The following is a 26,674-nucleotide window of genomic DNA, read 5'->3' as shown; positions in this document are numbered from 1 at the left end:
ATGTTATGTGTGTTATGTACCACAGTCAGGGATAAAGCAGAACTGTGTCAGGGGAGCCAATTATCATTTTTGGCTGCAGTTGTTTAGAAAAACCATTCTCATCCCCTGTTGACAGTTTGTAGCAGATGTTTCATGCATGCGATGCAAGACTGTGGCCTTCAGTGGCTTGTTATCTATCAGGGGTCACTGAACAAGTCCGTCGATCTATACTCATATTTTTAGCTGTTTTCTTTGCATGACTATGTGAACAGCAAAGTCTATCAGTCAGTCAGTCCAGCAGCTTGGTCCAGACTGGTCCTACTGACTTGATCCTCTGGCTTTTTGAGATATGGCTGCAACTGCATCCTGCAAAACTAATGACATTCCCATCAGCCTCAGCTGTACTTTTTGTTTAGTGCTAGTCACCAAAGATTAGCATTGCTAACACGCTAAACTAAGATGATAAACATGGTAAACAAAACCAGCTACATATCAGCATGCCAGCATTGCCATTGTGAGCATGTAAGCCTGCTGATTTTACCTCAAATTACCTCAAAGCACCACTGGGATTAGCCTCACACAGCTGCTTGCATGACTGTAAACTGATGGAGTTGTTATATCATTTGAGATTAACATTAACATTTTACATTACTTTTACTGTATTGACAAAACAGTATTTATAGGCATTTTCATGTGTTTTGCTGTGTTGAGAAGAACACATAATTTCAACATTATTTGGTCCTCGAGATGTGAAGTGACTGATTAACTGATTATAAAAAGTTTTCAACAATTGCAACTTTGAAGCAGTAGGTCGACTTGACACACAAAACATAAACCATTAGCCCCTCTGCCCCACACCTAATTAAACCCTTGCCCCTTTGCCATCAACACTAAATGAGTGGTCAGAGGTAGTGGCCAGTTCAGGTCAGATTCCTCTGTTTTTTCATGTCCCATGTTCACACTCTTGGAGGGAGCGGGTGCATGCCACGTAGCAGTCCTCTGCCTATTAATAGCGGTGAGGGATGCGTTGGTGGCAATCTGGATGGCGTGTAAATTTAGACCCTCCCCCCTGGATGTTCCGTTGATGTCATGAGCCCGACCTCTGACCCTGGGGCCTGGCTGCCGCAAGGCCCAAGTTGAACTTGAATTTCAGGGGTCTGAATGCTAGCATGCAACCACCTATTCGTCTACAGCACATGTACATGCACATAAATGCACTTGTGACATGCAGCGTCTGAAACAGTTTGAGGCAAAGAGCTGTAAATAAATACATCACCAAAGATGTTCTGTACTCGTGTGCATTCTTTCACTGTTAAACAGCTTAAACTCTCTGACACCTGAACTGGCTGTGATGCTTCTTTGTCTTTCATTCTCAAACTAGTTTGCGTGCAAATAGAGGCAATATTTGTTTCCTGCAAGAAAGAAAGTAACAACAGAATCATTTGTTTCGTTCTATAATGAAAGCTTGGTGCTAAATCATCACAAAGTCACACACAATCACATGCTGATTTCCAGAGATTTTGGAAGTGACTACAGTTGGAGTGGGTCGATTTGGTAGAGCGCTCACACAGGTTCCCACAGCCTTATCCAGTGTCTCTGCCACTGCCAGAGTTATGTGATAGATCGGAGGGGGCTGACATGCATAAACGAGGACGGGGGCAACTGATCTTCAAGGTATGTCAGCCGACACTCTTGGGATATCTTGTGCACAGCACCGCGGAAGACCTTATCCTACAAACATAACAACATTGTTCAAGCCATGATTCCTCTTGTCTTATTTTTGGGTCTGATAAAGTTGTTGCTGGATACCAATAGAGCCTTGACCATGTTACAGTAAGAACTGTGTTGAAATAAATGGATTGTGGCACTGAATTAAATGAGTCAACACCATCTGTATACAGTTTAGGTTTCAGAAAGTTATGACAAAGGATCTGCTTCTGTGAGAGGCTAATAGTGGAGCGTTGCTTTGTATCGCCCATCCACACACACTGATGCAGCACACACATTTATAGTCAAGCAGTATGGCTTAAACAGTAGTCCAGCTATACTATGTTGACATTATAACTCCAGACACAATGGATGTTGACAGTCCAAATGCCAACGAATGCCACCTTCGACCAATCACACCACCCCTCCGCTACCCTTGAGGCACTCATAAACAACATTCCTGCCCTCAAGTGTCTTCTGCACAGCACATGAGCCATACAATCCATTATACCTCACATAACCTGTAATATATTTTGATATAAAACCAACAATATATTTTGAATCCACTGCAGGTTCTTCTGTTGCTTCAGATTTTGTTTTTCTTGCTGTATGTGATTCCTTTACAGCACAAGCAATTAAATGCCTGAAATGTGTTCGTGTAAAACTAATTATAACTCCAACACGCATCATAACAAGCTAGAAAAATCTCTGTTGCTCGTAAAATGTCGGACATTGCATGTGGGTTAGCCCTTTGGCTAAAGTAGTGGTGCTGCGTATCAGGGTTGGTCTGTCTCACTTGCAACATGTTGAGATGCAGAAAACTGAATTGCAGGGAAATTACACTAATAGACAGGCCAGAGAAAAGGTCATCTGGATTGAATAGCAGTAAATTCATCTCATCTTGATGATAGATTTCTAGTTATTTAATTTTCCGGACCTGAATGAGAGAATATTTTTGTAATGTGTTGACTTTTAGGCTTTTTTTTGTCATAATCTATTGGTCTATTTCACTGTTTAATAACATGTAATACATCTATAAGGAACTGAGGTTTGGTTTGACGCCAATATTGGCTTTTGGGAAAGAGATTTGTGTGGATTTTTGAACAACAAACTATAAACTATAATGGCAAACATAACAATTTGTTATGGTTAGGGATATATGGTTATTGTGAGCTACAGCATGTAGCACTGGCTCTGTAGCTTCAGCAGGGATGTTTGCTAGATGACAGGTGATCAGTGTAAACTTTCCAAAGCCACCCTAACCTCTACATGCTACCAAATCCCTGGATTCATCTAAATCCTGGGACAGGTGGAATAATTTGACTATTAAGCCTTTAACATGTAGCCAGTTTAACTAAACGCACAGAGCACGAAGACAGCACTGGTCTTAAATATTTCACTTTCGAGATAGTTGTGATTTTAAAATCAATTTCAGACATCACCCTTTGCTCTCTTTCAAAATGTTAAACACCACAAGATCAAAAGTGGATACGGCTAGGCAAAACTGGCCATGCCCAATTGACGCCCCTGGCGGTCCACCAAACCACCGGATGACAAGTCTCCACAGTCTTTACGCACGGAGAGCGCACAGGGATTTTGCGAGCACGCGTGGGGGTCCCTCTCTTCCAGTCTGTCCGTGGCCTCCTCGCCCCGGCGGGCAGCTCCAAGACTCAGCCCCCCCCCCGCCCCCCGATCCCCCTTTTCCCTCTCTCTACCTTTCCCCCTGAAGAAACAACCCGGCGTTACGTCAGAAAGTGCAGGGCAAGCAAGACAGCGTCTTAGGAGCTATTCGTAGGCATTGGTGCCAAACCCGGCTTGGGGCTGCTCACGAGCTCACTGCAGCCAATGCAATTTATAAACCTTACTCTTTCAAAACAGCAGCAGTATGTGGTAAGTCAATTATTCATTCATACTGTTTTATTTCCCCGCTGGGATTTTTTTTCTCACAGCTTTCTTCACATGACAGGTCTCTGTTGCTGGCACAATTGCGCAAAAACCCTGTAGCCTCACTGAAAACACCATGACATGATGAAGCAACAGAGATTTTTGACGCACAAAGATTTCTGCAGCCTTTTTTTTTGTTTGATTCTTTGCTGATCTCAAAAACAACATGCCCCACGCTCGAAATAGGAACCCTAGCCCCATCCCAGAGGTAACATGGGACACGGGATTGAAGGAGATGAACGAGACCTGGAAAGGAGCTGTAGCCTGTCTCGGGGTGGCCGTCTTCTTTGTCATGACCATCGGGATCATATATTGGCAAGTGGTGGACCAGCCCAACAAGAACTGGATCCTCAGGGGCACTTTTAGCGGACTGATCTGGGAGAGAAGAACCCACTCGCTGGTCATACAGACCCTGACGGAGGACAAGACCTATGTGGAGATAGACGTCGGGAACGTGGGGAACCCCGACATCGAAGTTCCCTTTGTGAGGAACTTGTGCTGGCTGAATAAAACGGAGTTCTGCTATACGTGGGACTCAGTGGCCGAGGTGAAGATCTCGCTGGAGGTGAATGAGGAGACCGAGACGGAGTGCTACAGTATGAGTTGGGCGCCGGTGCACTGTCATGTGGAGCTGAAGGTAAGGTATCTCTCAGCGTGCAGCCAAGAGCCAGCGCGCACCAAACACAGTCAGAAACTTCTGAAAATGCCATTTTACGCAAAATGTGATGCGCAAAAAGCAGTTGTGCACGTGGACTTTTCATGCCTCAGCTTGCAGGGCACTCAGTGTTGTGCATGGCTGATGTGACACCGGTGCAAAACAGTGTAAAACACATTCGCCAAGAGGGCCACTGTTCACTTTTAAAATCTGAAAACACATTAAGAAAAATAAGTAAGTTACACTTTGTTGATGAAGTGATTGTTTTATATTGGTGATCGACCTAAATTGTCCTGATATCAACCACCACCTGTTCATATAAATTTGTTGAGAGACTGCATTGAAGATAAGTGGAATTACCTGTTTCAGATTAAATAGGTACTGGCTAGAAAACAGGCTTTTATCACAATGGTTTGTGTATAATTCAGTGCCAGATAAAATACTGCAATTTATGTTTAATTTTAATCATACCATTGTTTTGTTTTGAAATTTAATTTCTGAACATTGAATTAACAAAATGTTTCAAACCAAAAACTGGTGTTATGAGAGAGAAAAAAAAAACAATTAATTTCTTTCCATTTTTTACAGCCCTGCACTAAGCAGAACACATTTCGTGTTTAATCTCCTTCGTCACAGTTGTTATTCTTTTTTACATGCACGGCACTTACTGTACTTTCCCCTCCAGCTTAATTATCAAAGGCATTTAACTATTGGGATGTTTGGGGAGGTTAATCTGTCCCCACTGGAACATTCCTCGCCATAACTCCCTGTCATGTGGCGCGACAGCTCACAGAAAATCTCTCCAAACTAAACTAAGCTTTATTTTTCTCATTTCTAAAATCCTGCCTGGTGCCCTTCAGGTGACCACTTGGCACTTGATTGCGAACTCCTTAACAGAGCCCGGATTTGCTGACGTGAAATAAATGAGCTCCCGTTTTGCGCGTTCGTCCCCCACGCGTAAAAGACGCTTTGAGGAAGCAGAAGCTTTCTCTTAGAAAACACTCCGTCATCCAATCCCTCCTGCGTGCGATGCTTTCTGAGACAGTCTCATGTAGCGACCATCACATGCTACTCAGTACCCTGCACTTCTGCACTCAAGACACAGTCACTTGCACAAGATTCATCCACATCCACAAGCACATAATGTGACAGCATCTAAATTAAAGTGAATTAATGAATTTATAAAACATTTGTCATTTACTGATAAGTTTGTTAAAAGCATTTCAGTGATCTTATAAAAATGTTTCAAGTATTCGTTAAATCTTGGTGATGGTATAAATTTGTGTTTGAGGGCGTCAAATGTTAAACAAACAAAAAAAAAAAAGCATTTTGTTTTACTCTCTATTGTCTTTTAATTCTCACTCCTACCAGCCTATATTTCCTTTGTCCAGCCAGAATTAGTTTCACATGTGTAGATGTTGTTTCAGTCTCCATGAATGTAAACCTTTATCTTCTATATCTTTATCTATGTGTGTGTGTGTGTGGCTGCATGTGTGTGTGCATCCTCTCAGGACTGCTTCTCCATGACCAACGTGTCCTGGTACGGAGGCGCCAGTGTCCGAGGTCAGACGTGGCCGATCAACGATCAGAACGCCACCTCGCAGCCCTTCGCTGTGAGTGACCTTAGGGCCAACCCCTATGGCTTCGGCTCTCCCCTGGAACGCTACTTCCTGGGCTCATCAGGTGAGGGAGGTCATACTTGGAGTGAATCATTTGTATCAACTGAGGTTTACTGTTTGTGGAGAGCATTTCGTCAATAAAAGTGGAGTTGACAGGTCTGTTGCAGTAAGAAAGGCCTTTTCAAGGCTGTAAAATAACAACAGGTTAAGGCTGTTTTTCCACGCTTGCCACTGGTGCAGGGTTTGCACAAGGGCTCCAGAAATCTGACCCCACATCAGCGGGTATACAATGTGTGGCGTGAATCCCAGGGCGTGAGGGAAGCCCTGTGGATGTTGTTGTGTTTTCTTACCACCCCCCTCATGCACGTGTTTGTTTGTGTTCGAGCTGAGAAAAATGGTCAGACCGCCTCCAGAACCAACATTCCCAAAACACACCACTGACTGAACGGTGCGGCTGTCCCACAAATAGAGTGTAACACAATACTGTCTGTGGCATCTCAGTTTATTAATTTAGAGATTAGACTACAAAGGGAAGTAAACCACCTTTAGCATCTTAAATTAACTCTTAGGGATACCGAGGTAATTGCCTTTTGTTTCTATTAAAAGTGCAGGTTGGATGAAGGCCCTGCTGACTCTTATAACTCACCAGGTTATTTTGGGGGTGTTAGATTTTATCCTGGGGGCAAAGGGAGGAGGCAGGGACCACTGGCGGATGTGAATGGTTAATGTGACTGATGAGGAACGCGTGGTGTGTGTGTGTGTGTGTGTGTACATGTGTGTTTGTGTGGTAGCGGGTATAGCATTAACCTCTGGGACTTTGCTCTCAAGTTGTCTTTGTGTGGGGTTTGCTTACTGAGCTGCTGCTCCAACTAACCAAAGGTTTTACATGAATAAAACATTATCTTTTTACAGACAGTGTTGAAAGGAGAACTGCAAAATATTGAAAAATCCCATTTTATACACATGCAGATTGCAGCATGTGCTTTTTTGGGGCATATATTTAAACTTATTGAGTGCTTAGTGTGTCAGGGAATATGTGCAAGTGTGTGTGTGTGTGTGTGCCAACCAGCGTCTAGATGAGGGTGAAGGCTGTGCCAATGAGCCAATGAGGTGATACAAACAAGCATCTATAATGACTTCATTGATTGTTAGCAGTGGTCTCACACACACTCATTGACATACTGACAGAAGCAACTGCACACACACACACACACACACACACACACACACACACACACATTTTGGGATGTTACGTGACACAGTGGCAGGCTTAACAAGTGAGGGTCACATGACTTAAATCCCTTTTCCACCTTATGAGAGGAGCGGTAATTACCAGGACCTTGTAACCCTTTGTTTCTCTGTTTAACTTTGCACCGGGAAAAAAAAAAAAAACAGATGAGATGCGATCCCAATGAGGACAACTGTTTGAACGTTGCCAAGTAACCACTCACAGACACACACTGTACATAGCCCCAAACATAGCAAACTGATGCTCAGCAATGACAACAATGCCTATTGGAGCATTAAAGGTATCTTTAACATGATATCTTGCTTTAAAGTTCATGGATGTTGTTGGATTTACATAATGTGCACTCAGAGAGAGGTGATTTTCTCAAGATGTAGAGATGTATGATGAAGATGCATTGAAATTTAGCATTTAGCTTTTTTCCTATTTAGGGTCGGGTGCAATTTATTAATGATGAATGATTTTCAATGAAGGTGGACGGGGCACGTGCACCCGAACACTATAGGCTTCACACTTGGTTAATGTGTCGAGAATGTGTCATGTCAGACAGGACACAACCTAAAGATAATGTTCATGCGTTTGCCTCATTTATGTCACCGGTACATGCTTAAGTATGTGCTGTGTTGCAGGCGGCAAAGAGAGGTTTTCTTGAACTGCACTGAGGGTTTTCCCTCCACAACGCAAACTCTGCATTTTAGTGATTCATCATGAGCACAACACACCATAAACTGATATGTGTCACTTGTTTGTCCACCTCCTCAGAGCACTGCACATGGCAAGAAGGTATAGCCACCTTTCATACTCGTACGAACAGTTTTTATTAACTGCATATAACTGTTTGCTTGCCTGTATGTAGAACACAATAGAGTTTAAGTTGAATTATGGCAATAATGCCAGTATGAGTGGGGAGTAATTAGTAGCGTCTGATTCTAGTATCTGCAAAGGAATAAGGGGATAATTATTATGTGCGCTTATACACATCAGGCTGGTTGGTTATGGTTCATTATCACACACACTTTCCCAATTTATGTAGTGAATACAATCAGGAAAATTGGAGAAACGTTTGGCACAGACTTTCATGGAAAGTTCAGAGAAAATAAACTTATATTTGCTGTCTGCATAACTACACAACCTCAGGAGCGCTGCTGTTTCTTCTTGTCTTCATCTAAAAACATCCGCATATGCAAACAGCCGCATCTGCCATGTTCTTCTCTCCAACCGCCCGACAGAAGGTGAACCTGAAGCATCACGTTTTAAATAACAATAGATGACTGCAGCTGCAACGAACAGCAGGATGTGGTGGAGTCACAACTGTGTTGTTGTTGTTGTTGTGGTTAATAGTGGTGGAAAAGGAAACAATTATAGCAGCTTTTATGGAGAAAACAAAATCCATAGTTATGTGTGGATCATTATGGAGAACTGTGAGTTTATGCAACCATGTGAAGATTTAATCAGATTATTGATTTGTTCCCAGCTTTGGCAGCAAGACGTTGTCATTTTTTGCACGTAAATTGGCCGAATTTAATTAAATGCAGGACTAAGAATCATTTCCAGCACATAAAATAAAGACAATATAGTTTTTTTAATTTTCATTAACGTGTCTTGAGTTAACTGTTGTGTAAAATTTCAAAGAAAACCCAGAGGCTGAACTTTCACTACACGTCTACAAAAGTGAATTCAACTTAAATATACACTGAATATTTTTACGTAAGACTCTACAACTTCAAGCTAATAATATTTTTTTTTCCGAAAAAGCTACTTTGAACTCTCAGAGCATCGTGGTTGTAACATGATGAGAGGAGCTGGGTTGACTATGTTTGCCTCTGGTCCCAAACAAACTCAGTTTTGATTTGTGGTTATGATTTCACCTAATGTAATCAGCCCACTGAATTCACAGTTTTACTCTCACAAGTTCATACAAGAAAGCTGCTGCACTTCTCCTCTCAGTCGGGCGAAAGAAAAACTGCAGCGTGTTTGTTTTCCTCAAAACAGATTCACAGAAGGCAGCAGCCCAGCGGCAATGAAAAAAAGCCACCACGTCTTGACCATTTTTGGTGAATTTTATTACTAATTAATGGACTGACAAATCTGCATTTTAACATAAAGCCTTCATCAGAGCTATGATGCAGCCTTTTTTTCTGAAGCTGCTGCCTGAAAAACAAACACATTGCAGTTTTAATGCAGCGTGCAGTTCAGTAATATTAGTCTTAATGGCTGTGTGAACCCGCTGACCGTTTTGTGTTGTACATGTGAGGCGCTGTGTGCACACGGGACCTGTCTTCACTGACCCTAGTTAGTCATAGGGGCACATTATAAATGCAGTAGGGAATATGGAGCTGTGACTGAAATTACTAACCTAAGAGGACTCCTGGGGACGGTTAAAGAGCAAGACACACAGGCTGAAACAGAGAACGACCGACTGCATACTGTAGAGAAAAACCCTGATATCAAACAGAATCATGAAGAGACAGCAAAAAGAGTGGCAAAGTAAAGAAGCGGTAGAAAAGTTAAGCAGAGTGACAGGAGAGAAGATATATGTGACTGTGCAGTGAAGTGACATTTGAGAGTGTTGCCAACTGGAGGAACTTGTCATAGCCCCACCTGTCTTTATCCATACAAAAACAACTGGGCTACTAAGAACAGATTAGATATCACTGAAGCCGCATCCTGCATTAAACACATAAGAAGCGACTCAGGGGGAAGTTGTCCCAAAGCTTTAGGGACTTACTCCTACATTTACTCTGATGACTGGAGGTCTTAATGATACAATTTACACAGGGTTTAGCAAGCAAATGTAAGCAGAAAATACCCTTGGATAAACTGTCGATGAGCAGATACGTATACTTTGAAAAATAATTGCTGTACATGTTCAAATCACGAACAAGAAGTACTGTGTCCATGTCTTAAAATAATAAATTAAACAAACAGAACTTCATAGAAGCCTTTATTTTGGCTCTACAGTGTCTATTTGAAAGGAAAATTGTCCTACACCGAATAAACATATTTAAATTACTTCACTGATATATGAATCAACCTTTTTTTCAACATAATTTTCTTTAATCTTAATTAAATCACAGCTATAATCTATTAATCTATTTCTATTTGTTAAATAGAAAATAAGGCTTTTTGTTTATTAGTGTAATATGTCATGACATAACTGAGTCAGTTTAAGTTGTAGTTCTTGCTACTTTATAGTATTTAGCTAAAATCCCAGTGCTGCCTGAATGCAGCTCTGCTCAGGCAGAATATTTTTGTAACACAGCTGTCAGCGTTTTGAATGCTAAAGCAGGTTTATATGCTAAGTAGAAAAAAGTTTCACATTTCTTTCAGCAATTCAATGACGGTCAGTGATAATAGTAATACTAAATGATTTATGGTCAGCACCTTTGTTATTATCATGTGGGAAAATAGTGAGAATGAATTGTAAAACATTGCTCCCATTAATTAATTAAAAGGAAAGAGATACATGGGATTTCTCTCAGTGCAGGTATTAGAAATGTGGGACTTTAGCACAAGACGAGCAAAATATTTGCCTTTTTAGCCTTTTTTGAATAAGAGAGTGGCGAAACTATCTACAGATACTGCACGCATATTCTGTACGTTTACATCAGATAACTGTCGTCAAAGTTTCCCCAACTCATCTTTACAAAAAAGGCTTGAAAGGATCCTGTTTGTTTTCACAGCAGGCTGTATAATAAGTGAGCTTGTGATAACTCTAACTGTATAAAATCACCGAGCTCTGGATCCAATAAAAGTAATTCATCTACTGTCTCTTCATATCTGCTTTTTTCCATGCAATCATTAATGAAGTGAGCATCTGAGATTAGCATCAGATATAAAAGGCTCATAGGACTCGACAGCATCTCCTTAAGACACAGTGTGTGTGTGTGTGTGTGTGCAAGTTCGGATGCTTTCTCTGTCCTCATGTCTCCGGTCTCTCTCCATCGCTCATTGTAGTATAATTTTTTTCTCCACTTTGGCTCAATATCTCTTTATTTCTATCTCTGACTCAATCTTTCCATGTGGGATCCAAAGAAATTATACTTTATTGGTCATTTGTTGTTTGGTCTCTCAGAGGGAACCAGCCAAGCACAACAGACAGATAGGAATAAAAGTTATATAACCGTCATGGATTTTGATTTTTGTCAGATAATGATACTTAATCAGCTCTATTTGATACAAAAGAACCATATAATGACAAGGATGAGAACAAAAAGTAAAAACATATTTCCATTATGGTGTTTAATGGTGAGCAATAGCAAAGGAAGCAGGATAACCGCAGGAAAAATAATATTATTACTCAACAATTTGAGCAGAAAACATCCACAGTAAAGAAGTTTAAAAAATGCATCAGTGGTAGATGTTTTTGTTACTTTATTTTTGCATTGATGAAGCCCATGAGATGTGGCTGAAAGCTTGTGAAAAAGTTGATAAATGGAGTTTTTTGTCAAAAGACCCAACAGGTTTACTTCCAGGCCGTTTAAATGCACAAAGTGGAGACAACTTACCTAAGCACAGCAAAGGTGGAGTAAATAGCTACTGGTTGAGTATTTCTTTAGCGTTTTCTTTGTCTTTATATCAACCCAAGTTCATACAAATATAGAAATGAATGCTCAGACATTCAGCTTGCATGTAGAAGGAAAACAAGCGGCTCCAAAACATATCCCTGTGTTACTCAATAGGTCATCAGTGGTCCCCGGGCAGCTGCCCTGAAACCTCCACTCTCCCGGACAAGAGGTGAAACACTTTGACAATGACTCACTTAGCCAACTGAAGCGTTGTTAAATACAAGCTGTCATCTCCTGTATGCGAGGGCTACTGTATGAAAATCACCCTGCAACATTTTCCACAGTTGATCGTCCACCTAATACTTTCCATGAAGGACAACAGGCAAGAGACAGTAGAAAGGGACTTTTTAAACAGTCAACAGCTTCTGTCCACTTGCGTTATGCATCGGCTCGTTCACAACTTTCTACGTACACACAGCTCATAATCAGTCTTCAGTTTCATGGATCTGTTCTGTTTCCTTTCTTAAATAGTGACCTAACTTTTAATATGCTTAAAAGCTTAATAAGCTTTTAATATGCTTAAAAAAAAATCCTTCTTTCAGAGAGCGTTTCTTTATATGAAATCAATTAAGTTGTTTCAAAACATTAGCACTGAACTACTTTAACTTTGCATTCAGGACACGTTTTTAATGGTGATATTTGCTCAGAACGCAACGTCTCACACTTAAACAATAAAAATGATTGATGACAGAAATAGAGCAGAGAAAGTCTCCTTAGAGTTTCATTATTTTTTCAATAAGTGGAATTGGAAATTTACTACCGTGGCAAGGTCCCAGTTTTGTGGCCATCACTTTCTTGAGGTTGGGCACAGAAACTAAGTTTCCATTGTTAAGGAAATGCATGCCTGAACTAACACACACTCTCACGCACAGGCGCACACACAAAGTTAGCTTTTGCATGCACCTTTTATAACCCCAGTCAGGTCTCTTAAGTGTGCACAGGTGTCATAAATACCAGTATAAATATGACAGGTAAAAGAGTGCAGCCCATCTGGTCCACAGCAGCGGGGAGTCAGTCAGGCAGTGTTTTCCCCCAGACCAGCCGGTCTCCAAGGACCTAGACGCCACATTAAAACCTTCCTGACCCATCAGAAGGTGCACGGGGTCACCTCCGCTACCACCTCCAAACGCTCAGCTCAGACTGAGCGAGAGGAAGTGCAGAGCCTTTATGGTCCTATAAGTCCTGCTCTGTTTTTCTTTAAAGTCTACAATTTCCCATTAAAGAAAGTGTGTGTGAATGTGTGCGAGAATACACGTATGTTCACGTGTGTGTGGGGAGGCGATCCAAGGTTGCTTGATTTGTGTGTTCACTCAGCGGCTGTAAAACGGAGGCATGTGTGTGTCAAATCATTCAAATCTGCCACATTAACTTAATTCATTTTTAGCCTTTTCCTATCTGCTGCTTTGAAGGTGGTCGGTCGGTCAGGCATATAATTTTGCTTTTGAGAGCTAGTGGAAAATATTTCAGGGGAAGCTTGGAGTGTTTAAGGAATTGTTCTAAAAATAGGGTCCCCCCTCTCTTCCCCTTTAACTCCTGGGCACCCCACCTTGGCTGTAACTCAAGGCCCTAAACCTGCTTCACTTTCCTTAAATACACACTTATTGATTCCTGCTCCCGTCTGGTAAATGCATCTAGAGACAGTATTCAGTCAAAGGTGGATGTTTGTGTCATACGGCGCACTGAACATTTACAACCACAGTTAGTTCATTTTCAATCAGGAGTTCCCCCATACTAAAAAATGCACACCGGTACATGCTCTGAGTCGAACCTATATAGACCCATAAGAAAGGATTTAGTATATTTAACATTCAAATCTACACGTTTAGTCAAAGATGGAATAAAAGGCACAGCTGGTTTTGACCAGACTGTCCCATTTCCTTGAGGCCCTACAGTGTCATTTCCCATAAAAATTAAATATGACTCAAGAAGTCATGCTTGCAAGCTTAAACTCCACTTTCCACCCCGTGTGCACTTTGGTAAAACACACTGTTTGCAGCCTGCTGTATCTGCACATCATTCTACGAGGCTGCTCGGTGTCTGGTGTACTCTGGTCGCCTCTATTTCCACTGCCTGCATTCCACTTCCATCCCTCCATAAAGCTACAACAATTTCTTCTCTGCCCCGCTTTCTGCTCCGCAGTAAATATACATGATTGACACACGAATGGCACCCTGTCTTTTTTAATTTTTTTGTATTTATTCTAGCTAATTTATTCCATAGCGGGTTAAATGTATAACTGCATATCCAAGCAAAAATCTACGTTTATCTGCTATTATGAGTCTGTAACAAGCAGTTTGGTGGTGACCTAATACCTTGTGTGAGGCAGCTGAGGAGTTACCAGTATCTCTTTGACATTATCTGTTGCAAACACGTGACAATTACCCTGAGGTTGAAGGTTTGTCACCAGGCGTTATGCAGTACTTGAATACTGATCTCTGAAACTATTAATCTGATTATAAACTGGTACATGAGTATCCTGCCTGCTCCTGGTCCCTGCATGCATGAGAACAGTAAGCCCATTGAAACTAGAGAGGGTGGCTGAAGTGAGCCAAGCTCTCAGCCCAGGTTCTCAGACTGGTCTGCCTGCTTTGGAAACAGGTCTCGCACCTTGCATCTGTTCACTGATCAGATCCAAATCCCAAATCCCACTTTTGCTATTTTGAGCGGATTGTGCAAAAATTGGAGCGAAGGCTTGGGGTCACAGTCCGGGTTGAAGGATCTGATCGATGCTGGCTGGGTTCTGCTGGCCTGAGAGGGGACGGACCCAGAGCAGGTCTGACTAGACAGAAGAGGAAGGTAGTTAAAGCCGAGAGGGAGAAGGTGGGAGTCAGGACGAGTGAGAAGTGGTGAGGATAGGGGGTAGGGGTAACCTGAGAGGAACGAGGCATTCCTTACAGGGCAGCTACATCTGCGGACACAATTATCTGCTTCACATAATCTTATCATTTCACATGGCCTCTGAGAGGCCTTCGAAACATACAGCAGGCGAGAAAATGAGGGAGTCCCTTCGTTAGAGAGTTTTAGAGAGCTAACGCTGAGTATTTTGATTGTAGGCGTTTCTTCTTTTGTCACAGAGAGAAAGAATAAGAAACGTACTGAACAGTTGATGGTGTTTTATAACATTCTGGAGCAAATCCTGAGTAAAATCAAACATCCATCTACAATACCAGTGTGACTTTCCATATGTATCCTGACTATCTAACAATTCTTTCATTGCTGCGTAGTGTAACCTAGTTGCCAGCAGCCCCAGGGCAAACTCATCTAACCGCATACTGTTATATCTCATTCTAGGGAGTATTTTTCTCACATCTGAGTGGGGCAATATCAGCTGACACAGCCCACACTCCATCCGTCACGCTCATTCAGGTCTCAGTAACACTCTAGCACTATGTCATATAAGAGGAATCTGCAATGAACTGTCTCACCTTAGATCAGTTTGAAGTGAAACATCGTATTTATCTGAGCGGAAACAACAGTGAACAGGTTTCTGACGATGGGCGATGTGATGAACTAATATCTTGTTCCCTCTTCCGTCTGCTTCCCACCATGCAGGTGTTGCGGTGCTTGTATCTCCTGATATCCCCCTGCAGCTGGGGGTGGACAGCAGGCAGCAGTTCTGCCTGCAGTCACTGCCCAGCATGGAGCGTCTCCCTTTACAGTACACTGTGTGTGTGGGCCACAACGTGAAAGCTGCCCACCAAGAAGCAGTGCAGCAACTCTTCCAGCACAGCAGGGAGCTGCCCAACATGAAAGCGCTGTGGTTAGTTCTGTTTAGATTAAGATTAGAGGAGATGAGGATTTCCTTGCCTGGTTTCCTTGTCAGAGGAGGGATTCTGGGGTTGTCATAATACCAATAAATAAAGCGAGCATTAAGTGAAACTTTGTTGGTGTTCAGGGAGTCATAAACTAAAATCCATGCAGGTTCCTCAGAGCAGCAGGTTCTGATCCGTGTGTCCTATAGGTTGCCGTTCTGGAAGCTGCTCGCCAACATGGAATCAGGGCCGAAGGTGGAGAGGGAGCTGAGGACCTTCTCTAATCGTCTGAGGAGACACCAGCTGGGGGAGGGAGTCATCAGCCTCAATGAACATTCCACCACCCTCCTCTCTGAAATGGTACGTGCTCATCGCTGCCTGCTTCGCTGTCTCCACCACCAGCCTCAAAAGCTTCAGCAAACTGGAGATGGTTTTTTTTAAAGGCAGACCAGCTCTGGAGGTACAAAAAAATAACCTCAAACCAAATAACATCATCAGTCACAGCAGAATGAAGATGACAGTCAAGAAGTTAATCAAGAGACAGACTCAATGTTCATCCTGCTATGTGAAAAAAATGACATAACATCCCATCTTTTATTTCCTGTAAAACAGTGCAAGTCTCTTCTGAGCCACCAAGGGCTAAAAAACAGATCAAATAAGCTCCCTAACAGATATCCTGTAGGCTCAATTTTTCCCCTTTAAGTTACGGCTAATAAACTAAATAGGGAAGTAAGATATGATTTCATGGGATCTTTCACACTCTTCATTTATATTTTGAGATAAATATGAATACTCTCTTTTTCTTTCTTTCTTTCTTTCTTTCCTCTGAGATATTTGCACTCATTAGACGTCTACACAGGAATATTCTCTACAATGTGAACGGCACAGTGGCCTTCTACTATGTGCATCTCTCTCTCCAACCATCTGGGCTGTGAGGCTGGTGAGGGTTCATTGGTCAGAGGCTCAGAACTGGTCAGGGAGAGAGATGAAAGAGTTTTCTTAAGTGGATCTCCAGAGCCCTGTAGACAGGCAGGGAGCAAAGGAGGAAGGATAGGTTCACTGAAATGTCACAATATAGAAAAAAAGATAGTTTGGGGCTTTGCCAGAGTGTGGACCACACTACCTGCTAGAAGCTTTTTGAATTATGTCCATAGGCTTGTAAATGTGACATATCATGCTCACCTGATATATCTCAGATATTCTAAACTTATGTAGCTATGATTTTGTCCATATGTGGTGTGTTTTCTTGATAAATAAGGGCAGGCGATGTTCTCCTATCCTTTGGTGTTTGTTATCGCTTCACATTTATCGAGTTACTTTCCCCGAACGTCGTTGGGAACCGCCTGGAAAAAAGACCCCCAGGAGCACAGTCAAGTGGATCTAAGTCAATACCTGGTGATATTCCATTACAAAACAAATATAGCCAAGAGGAAACAAACAAAGACTCTCCCAGCAGATCTCAGGTTGCTCTGAGTGTTGTAACTGTGGGACGGCGAAGATTTGGGTGTGTAGTGATTAGAGGGGATCTCAGCCAAGACTAACTTGAGTAGGTGATCCTGACACCAGCTTGATGCTGTGATCTGACCCGGACCATGCAGCACAAGAAGGAGAACAAAATCTGACTGTCACAGAATTCAGGTTCAGACATCTCATTATATACATATATATACACATATATATACATATATATATATATGTATATATATACTCACAGTATCAGATGGGGGGAAAGGATAAAAAGAGGGGGAGAAAATGGGAGGAGTAGCACATGTCAGTCGATGGATTCCATTTGGTGAACAAGAGTTTCCCTTACCCACAATCTTGAGTTTTCTGGTACATCAAAGATATTAAACACCAGTTTTGTTGGCTCTACGTCACCCAGTTCCCGTCCATAAGTGCTATAAAGAATCAGCCAAGCGCACAGCGCCGCACGGAAACTTATGGAACTTGAAGTTGTCCGTGAAGTGTAAGGTTCGACAGAAGTGTGACTGGCAACAATGATCCTCTGTAAAAACTAGGCTTCTCTTTCTCACTCCAGTTTTACAAGTATTCATAAATTATCAGTCACAGTGCAACCTTTCTTTTCTAGTTTCCGTATAACTCTGGAATGAATTGCTGGCTTTGGAAAATTTGGGTTATTAATAAATTTGCTATGCTCCTGAGCTTATTCCCGACACACTAAATAAAGCTTTTTGCGAACCTAATTTACCTAATTAAAAAAATGTTTTGACCTTTTTTGTGTTAGTTTTCAGTCTTTTGCATTAAAAGTCAGGGGAAAAAAAGGCAGAACAAAAACAAAAATTCAGAAAAAAAAACTGTTCAAAGACATTACATAACATGTGCTAATCTACCCTTTCTTCCCACAGCAGGTTCACCTCCTGGGGTCAATCTTTGTGTTCTTAAAAGGTTTTTTTCCACGATTATGTAATCTGAAATGTCTCTTTCACTTTACCAAATGAATTCCAAAGGATTACAATATATGTTAATTGGTTCTGACAGAGGTCACATTGTCACAGCTACTAGCTTGCACAGCAATGATCAAATACAAAGCTGCTGTACCCAATATAGAGCTATTTGTTATGCCAGTTCATGAGCATTTTGGATATCATATTGATGAATTATTTAGATGCCGTTTAGGCAGATATTGATTTGGTTATTCTTAAAAGACAGTGATCATAGTGAATCTCTCTGTCTCTCTGCAGGACCATGACTACCTCAACAGCAGGAAAAGAGGGATGTCCAAGAGACTGACCAGGGACCTCCCACTTGTCAAGCTTCTTAACATTTCCATCACCCTGTCCCCTTTCCTGGGCGTGGACACCACGCAGTTCCACACCTCCCTCATGGACGGCACTGAGGCCTACTGGCTCAGTCTCCCCTCAGCCCCTCAGGGACAGCTGGTGAGACCCGAGTGAAGCGCACTCATCGTTCTGTTAATATAATGAATAACCAAAACATAAAATGATAATGGTGTGAAAAATAATGCTCTCCTTCAGATCCCTGTGATGAGTCAGTGGCGAGGAAAGTTCTGTGTAAAGCTGAACATCACTAACCCAGGAGCGGTGAGCTGGTTCCTGGAGAGAGTGGGGTCCCTGCAGGCCCACTTGGGGATGGAGTATGTCATGCTGGAGGGGGGCGAAGGGAATGTGTTTGAGGAGCAAGCCCTGCGGGCGCCGCAGGCTCTCGGTGGAGACAAGTACATCAGCCTGCTGGCCGACATGGCCACAAGGATAGGAGACTCCACCATTGTGACAGCAGGGACACGGTAACCATGCATCTAATCTTGTTTGTAGGATCTATCAACTACAACTTTCACCCGATATCAGCTGCCATTGTTTGCAGAGAGAGATATTTTATGTTGTTGTGATGCGATTTGTGTCTCAGGTCGAGCCACAAGCCTCTGTTTGTGAGGATGACCCCCTTGGAGTCCGACTGGAGCCCAATGGGCCTGAAGGGCATCATTCCCTCCCTACTGCACCACACTCTGCTGGGATACAACTTCCTCATTCCTGATGCAGTAGGTAATACCACAGTCTATGGGTCACGTTTCTCACCTCTAATAGTGTGTTACAGTAGCTAATATTTTATTTATATTTAAGATCTTCACTGGTTCACAAAAAAACAGACAAAGAACGCATCTGATCTCCTGTTTTTTGGCTCCAAAAGTATATTCCTGTAATATTCCAAATTCCTGTGATGGCAGTCAAACAGCTGATGTCTGCAGGAAAACTATTTACTTTGAAGGAAAGAAAACAGAGTGCTGTCAGTACAAAAGACAGAACAGATGGCCCAATGTAAACGTGCGCAGACTCTCATGAAACATGGCAGACCGTTAAACTATTGCTATCATACCTCATCCATCACTGTTTGTGGGCGGGAGGATCGCACAAGGATCTTTCTCATTTTCCGTCACTATTTTCACTCAGTCAAGCCCATATTATAAAACACCACCAATCACCAAAACAAAGAAAGTCATTTTAATAATTTTCACAATTGTCAGACCTTCATTCTTATAGTAAATGTATACGTCTTTGACAAAATACGTTCTTTACATTTACAATTTCAAGCTTTTATGGCAAAGTGACATAATGTAAATAAACCAAATTAAAACAACTATTCAGATTTTTGATCACCTGAACACCAGTATTTTAAGGTTTTGTTTAGTGATTTCTTAGGAAGTTGGCAGTCTGCAGTCATCACTGCTAGGTGGTACACACATTACGACTGTTGGTGTGACAACTGTTGGCGACTGGTGTTGACAGTCGACTGTGGCTATCAAAGGATCTCATCCAAACTCTGCAGCTTTTTCCTCCTTTTTTGGCCTTTTCGGCGCAAATTGCACTGCATACACAGTGTGGGCTGCTGGTTGCCGTCCACGTTTGTTTGGTTTGTTTGGGTTGTCTACCACCAGATCTCCAGTCAAAAGTCACCAGTTGTTCTGTGTGTTGTCTGGTGTTTACTCAGTCATAAGGTTGATGTTCCCTCCTGTCTGTGCAAATCAGTGCCATTTGGTGGCCCTTTAATGTGCGGGCCTTGTAGGCTTTAGTATTATTCTCCCACATCACCTGACTATGATTTCCTCCTGGATTTTTTTAACCTGATAATTTCAAAGGCCAGATTGAGACTACAGTACCAGTTCTCAACTGTTCAACTAACCGTCTCTCTCTCTCTCTCTCTCTCTGTCTCTCTCTACAGGTGGCTCTCTCTCTGGAGACCCGGTCACAGATGAGGAGTTGTTCATCCGTTGGTTGGAGATTGCCGCCTTTCTCCCTGTTATCAGCTTCCACACACCGCCTTGGGTCTGCGGAGAGGACCGGGTAAACAAACCACAATTTGCTTCAATAAACTTACAACCTAACACGCGTTACAGAGCAGTCGGAGCATCTCGTGTAGCCACTCTATCACACTCTAAGCAAGCAACTCTTTCCTCTTTAATGCACTTTGATCCACCCTGTGCATCCCCAGGCTGAGGTGGTGGTGTCATTACATCTGTGCCACCCACATTAGATTTAATTACAATAGCTAGAACGTGGTAGGTTCACATACTTTTTCCAGACTTGATAACAAGATTTTCACTTGTGAAGATCTACAGCGGCGAGCTCGAGTGAAGTGATGTGCGAATGCTGCCAATTAGACGTTCTAAAAGGGAGTGGAAGATTATCCTTCCCTCTTGCAGAGTGGCTAGGATTGCTTAGGAAAAGAGCTGAGAGAGGGAGAGTTTATTGACCCAGGAGCCTCTTCCTCAGTTTTGAGGGTCAGGGCTGAGAAGTTCCCACCAGTGTGTCTGCAGAGATCTGGTCTATCAAAACTCAGACCTGGCGCTGCCCCCAGCAGGAGAGGCAGGACTCGACCCTATCCCTCTCCGCTGGAAATCAGGAACGCGCCGTTCGCCGTGCATGACAGCCCGCAATCTCAGAGAGTCCGGTGACCGATATCGATACGTTGAACAATGTGGGAGCCAGGCCAGCCACAGGGTGAAAGCTATTTTTCCCCTCCCCGGCCCTTCCCTTCCCTTCTTCCCTCAATGGGAGCGATTGCTTGGCCCCCTCCCGACATCACCTGTGGTTAAGAGTCCATCTGTTCTGAATTACAATCCCTCCTCCAGATTTACGGCTCAGTCTCACTCTAGAGAGCCACTTCAGCAGGAATGATAATGAATTTGAGGACAAGTCTTGGAAAAATACTTTATTGTAGCAATTAAGATTTCCATGAGTAATTGACAAGTGTGACAGAGTGGGAGTGATCAACAGGCTTTTTTTTCCACTAGGAGGGGACTGAGGCAGAAAAATATATTGGTTGTGACTTGTGTTTGCGTGACAAAGATAAAAATAGGCCATTTGGACAGCTAGACGTTTGACAGCAGCAATGTTTTCCATTTTGGTCTCTTGTGTGGCCTCAAAAACCCGGATGAAGTGAGACTGAAAGGATATTTTAGTGGAGAAGAGGCTGCTGCGTTCACATGATATAAGAGCCTCTCTGTTTTTTGTTTTTTTTAAATCAATGTTTCACTGTAGCTTAAATGTGGCGCATGTTAATTTCCACAATGTGTCAGTCACAGACAGGTCACAGCAGCGATCACACTGGAATCATATAGCAATAAAACCTCAAACCCACACACATGCCTGGCTTCTCAATTAGAGAAAGGATCCTCTCAAACCCGGGCTGTGACTTCAAGCTCATTCCTACAAATGTTCCCAATCCCAACTCATAAAAATACATTTTTTATAGACGCGGTCAAGTTTTGTTTTTGTCATGGGACACTGAAGAGGATGTGACCCTTCCAGGAATGCCGAAGTAGTTTGGCCAGAGGGAGACAGGAGAAAGACTTGGACAGTGTTGAACCATTAAGTCAACAATGAGCTGCACGTCTGGGTGTAGAGATGGCACAAATTTCTTTTGCAGACCTCATAGTCAATATTATTCTTGTCCTGAAATCCCTGAGGCAGATGATTTAGTGAAGGAAATGGCTTTTTTTGGTCCGTTTCAGTTTCTCATTTGCTCTAGATTGCCTCTGGATTTCTTCTTTCTAGACATAAATAATAGACATAAGAGGTTCTCAATGAAAATAAAGCTCCATAAAAGGGCAGACAGTGATTGACTTCATAAACTAGTGTTTTATGGAAAAACTCCTAATTATGTCATTATTATACTCCTAAGTGCACGATTATGCAAAAAATACAAATAGATTATATCTACAATCATCCTCATTATGTTTATGTTCTTCTCCATACTGGTGACCCATAGGTGCTAAATCTAACTCGGACCTACATAGCAAAGCACCAGAGGGATGTGGTCCCACTCATAGAAAAGTATGCAGAGGAGTGGCGGGTGACAGGAAACCCCATCTATCGGCCGATGTGGTGGCTCAGTCCCAGCGACCCCATGACCTTCACCATCGATGACCAGTTCCTCATCGGAGACGAGGTGACTTAATGAGGTTCTGATGGGGAAGGGATTGAGTTCCCACCGTCAGCATCAGATGTACTTGGCGTCCCATAACATATGAATCAACCCCCCCGGCTGTAACCTGATGTCTTGCTAATTAAGCGTACAATCTCCCTGACGTCTGGATTTGTTCTGCAAACCTCATGTGTATGTGTGCTTCCAGGTCCTGGTGGCACCAGTGGTGGAGAAGGGGGCAGAGCAGAGGGATATCTATTTACCTGATGGGGGCTTCCAGTGGCAGGACAGCCAGAACGCTCAGGTGTTCGATGGGGGGACGTTCCTACAGGACTACCCTGTGCCCTTGGAGGAGGTGGCCGTTTTCTTACGGAGAAGCTGAGTCACGTGACCGATCCACCAAGTCACCTGACTTATCCTGTTACTGTTTTGAATCAAATTCTTTTTTCGTTTTTTTTTTTTTTTTTTAAATACTTGTGCTGTTCTCAACTTGCACTTTTCCACTAAAGACCATTGACCCTGTCTCGAGACCCTGTCTTGAGATGATATGTAGAAAGATTTTTTTTTATACTTGCACTTTACAATTCAAAATTATTTGTTTTTTTTTTTTTTTCCTTTGTGACTTTTTTCTTCCTTTTTTTTAAAAATGTTAATTGGTTTTACCTCTTGGCTGATTTGTTTCCGGACTTTTTGATCTGTTCTGCTTTTTTTTTTTGTGTGTGTGTATGTAAGTTCTGTGTGTTTACATACTGCATTTCTACAGTCTTTAAATTCTCAGTTGCTGCTGGCTCTCTTGATAAGGAGGAACAAAGCAAGCCCCTTGTTTGCTCATGAAGAATCTGAATCTTTCAAGAAGACCAAATGAAGAAATAGAAGGACGAAGGAAAATGGTTGAAATGGCTTTTTGGGGGGAAATGCTTATTGGGAAGAAGTTAGCTCACAGAAAGCTTCGTACCGAAACGCACCGTGGTACCGTCTGTCTTGCTCACTCATCGGAAAGGCTTTTACTTGAACTTATCAGGCCAGCGGGCCGATGTTTTATGAATGTACCTCAAGTTATGGTTTTTCACTGCTTTACAGAGTCATCAGACACAACAACCTATCACCCCTTAGCACTTATTCTTGGAGTAGTTGACTTTAATTTATCAAGGTACCACTCTGTTGGAAATGTCTGAATGTCCCTTAGTACTGTAGGCCCGATGACACTGAGGCCAAGCCAATGTAATTGTAACTCTGGCTATATATTTGAATTTAGATTAGATTTGACCTCCTTACTAACCTGCTGTAGTAAGGGCTTTTAAACGGGCTGCACGTTTTCTGTCCGATGTTGCGTTGATGAGCTCTTTCATGGGTGCCAAAAGCCTTGTTGACGACACCGCAGAGGTTGACAAACAGATCTGCCATGACAGAGAGACTGACACCGCACTCATGTCTGTACGCGTAAATATAAAGACATAACCCACTGCTATGCTTAGCACACCTGGAAACACGGGGGAAACAGCAAGCCTGGTCCAATGGCAACATAATCTGACTGCCAGCACCTCTAAAGCTTTCTGATTATAAAGTTAGATTTCATTTGTTTCATCTCTACAAAAAACACAATTATGAATTCTGGTGCGGGACTACTTCTTGGCCAGAAGCAGTGTCTTAATCCCATTTACCAGATACAGTATACATGATATCGGTATCAATCTTCCCACATATGTCTTGGCAAGAAAAGCGAACGAGTGTATTTCTCAAAATGTCAGACTATACCTCTAACAGGATGACGTGTGGGAAAGAGCCTCTCAGATCCCAGTACTCATAAACACGATGCCCTTGTATGTGAGAAATGTCTGCTGCAGCCATCTTGGATTGATCAGAAATGGTTGAAAGCATTACGTGACAGTTAAAGTCACAGAGGTGCAGAGTCCCTTCGACATGAAGCCTGACAAGTGATTTCATTTCTGCCCTCGTGTGCCAACACTTTTCTTACTCTTTGGACTGTTTGGTCCATTGCTTTGCTTTAGTTCAGTAGCGTTACTTATAAAAGAGGTTTTATATTTGGTTTGAGCCCTAACTAAATGCTTAAAGCAAATGAAATGCAGATGAGATAGTTGATTTTCTTTTATTATATACAAAACTAGCCCACGAGGAAAGGTAACCACCTTTGCACCATGATGCATTGCTCTATGTGTTCTTTGGCAGTGCTTTTCTTTATTGATTTGTTCTTCACCAGACAATCTTAACTGGCCAGCAGTGATGATACAGACTCTGAAACCTTATCACTTAGTGAATGCTTTACCACTAAACTGATTGTGTAACTATCAAGTTTACTGTATCAACTCAAACACTCAGGTCTACTGAAGCTTATCAGATCACCAAATGTCTTAGTGCAACGCAGTATGTTGCGAACACATTGACGTCTTAATCTCTCCTAAAGCTGAATGTACAATGGACAAACTGTGATTTCCCAACCGAGCCTTTCGTGTGAGGAGCTTTTCTATTTCCCGTTCTAATGCTTTTATGGAATGCTGTGGTGCGTTCACGTACAAGTTGCAGGAAAAGCTTTGTGTGTTTGTGTTTATTCCTTCCCTCTACGGACTGAGCGAACCACGTGCCTTAATATGCCACTCTTAAATCTGGACAACTCGAGTGTCTGGATTATTGCAGTATCAGCAATGTACATATTACGATGACTGTGCCATTACAAGTGTTTTTTTCTCTTCTGTAAATCAGAGAACTTTTGAAAGACAAAATTGCAATAAAGTTTACATTTTCTTACTTCACATCCATGAGTAATTTAGTTTTCTGTTCTGTACGGTCCCTGTAAGTCAGGGCCTTCGCCTGCCACCAAACGATTGTGGGATAGGCTACAACACCCCCAATCACTCTAAATGGAAATACGCGAATGAATATTTCATCGTGTAAATCATTTTTACTCGTGGTATTTCATGTCCGTGTCTGCTTCCACATGTGCGTGCTCCTGTGTGAGTGCATACGAGTGTATGCAAGGCTCTGATCATTAACACTTCCCTCTGTTCTCTCTCCTCATGTCAGAAAGTCTATGTCTTTATATCTGTGGGGCTGCTGACGACTAACGTCTCAACTACTTCCACTTAAACCTAATAAAAGTTATTTATAGCTTTGGTGAGCACGCGGTGGGAGAGATTCTCAGGGGAATCACATTCAGCTCAACCTCCGCTAAGCTTCTCCTCCTTACCTTCCTCTCCTGCTGCCCCTTGGCCGAGCTCCACCTTGGGGCCCCAGGCCCTGCTCCTTTAGCACAGTTAGACAGGTGCAGCCGGCCACAGACATGCATGGCCCCTCAACGCCAACCACCGAGCTCACCCTCTCCGTTTACACCCTCGCCTTAATCACTTAGATTCACATGGCACTTTAAAAAAAAATCTGAGCGCCGTTCTCAGCCAGATAAAATTCACAAGACATGCTAGTGTGGCTCCATGGTTTGTGAGGTGGTGAAGTTACAGTGTCAGAGGCTTGAGGGGACTCTGCTTCAGAGGACAGAAGAGGTTAGAGAAGTGGAGTCAGGTCATTTTGTGACCAAAACCTTAAGTGACCTTCATCAGTTGAATTTAATACTATGTTATTTCCAGAGTTCAATGTAATTATATACAACATTTTGTTATATTTTCGACATTGATCCTTTTTTCTGAACACTGAAACTCCCTCCGTGAAGTCCACTTTAATGTGAAATCGTGGCACAATAACACAATTCCTTCCAGAAATCCTGCGGTCAAAGACGTCCACCCTTAAACTAACATTTAGCAGCAGGATACAGCAGTCCAATTATTGTTTTCCTCATTCACTAAATCAAAATGTAACATTCAACCCAATTAGTTTGGGGCATAACGGAGCCTTACGTAAGTTGTCCAGCAGTGCAGGAAAAACAAATTGTCCTGCCAAAACCCGAATCAAGAATGACACGAATGATCTACATACAGTAGCTGCAATGAGAACAATGTTATTCTGCACAGTTAACAAGTACCAGTGATCACCATCAGACCGAATGGGAACATCCCTGCTCCTGTGTGAATGATAAGCTTATAAAACAGGATAGGCAACACTGGCTCCTCTTTTCTTTGAGGGTGTTGTGGAGCAAGTGGCACATGAATTTAACTGGTGACAAGCAGAGGCCGCTGATCTCTCCCAAAGTCTACTTTTAGAAAGTGCAAGTCAAGGTTTTAGGTTTCAGTGTCTGCTCTTGAGTGAATGGGTTTTCCAGCTTGCCAATTAGGTATACAATTTAAAGGCTTGCTGTTCAGGAGCCAGTCAGTTGAAGACTGTTGATTATGCTGTATGGA

At 42.4% G+C, this 26,674-nt stretch overlaps 1 protein-coding gene across 1 annotated transcript; it reads left to right on the top strand.

Annotated features, from left to right (window-relative positions):
- The first annotated feature begins 3,796 nt into the window (after nt 1-3,796).
- LOC139201926 (SITS-binding protein) lies at nt 3,797-22,872 on the top strand. The gene is made up of 10 exons (XM_070831374.1): nt 3,797-4,267; nt 5,797-5,968; nt 15,271-15,478; nt 15,680-15,830; nt 18,173-18,370; nt 18,467-18,735; nt 18,855-18,991; nt 20,166-20,287; nt 22,215-22,394; nt 22,579-22,872. The coding sequence occupies exons 1-10, from the start codon at nt 3,797-3,799 to the stop codon at nt 22,750-22,752; spliced, it is 2,082 nt and encodes a 693-aa protein (XP_070687475.1). The 3' UTR covers nt 22,753-22,872.
- Nucleotides 22,873-26,674: the final 3,802 nt, after the last annotated feature.

This window comes from Pempheris klunzingeri, chromosome 5, assembly GCF_042242105.1.
Source record: "Pempheris klunzingeri isolate RE-2024b chromosome 5, fPemKlu1.hap1, whole genome shotgun sequence".
Lineage (NCBI taxonomy): Eukaryota > Metazoa > Chordata > Actinopteri > Acropomatiformes > Pempheridae > Pempheris > Pempheris klunzingeri.
Note: the sequence above shows the minus strand (reverse complement) of the source record. Positions and strands in the feature narration are given on the sequence as shown.

What these genes read in the sequence shown, in the direction of transcription:
- LOC139201926 (XM_070831374.1), top strand. Translation starts at nt 3,797, where the DNA reads ATGCCCCACGCTCGAAATAGGAACCCTAGCCCCATCCCAGAGGTAACA. An exon ending in ACTGTCATGTGGAGCTGAAG is followed by an intron (nt 4,268 to 5,796) that starts GTAAGGTATCTC and finishes GCATCCTCTCAG; the next exon opens with GACTGCTTCTCCATGACCAA. An exon ending in GGGTCTGCGGAGAGGACCGG is followed by an intron (nt 20,288 to 22,214) that starts GTAAACAAACCA and finishes GGTGACCCATAG; the next exon opens with GTGCTAAATCTAACTCGGAC.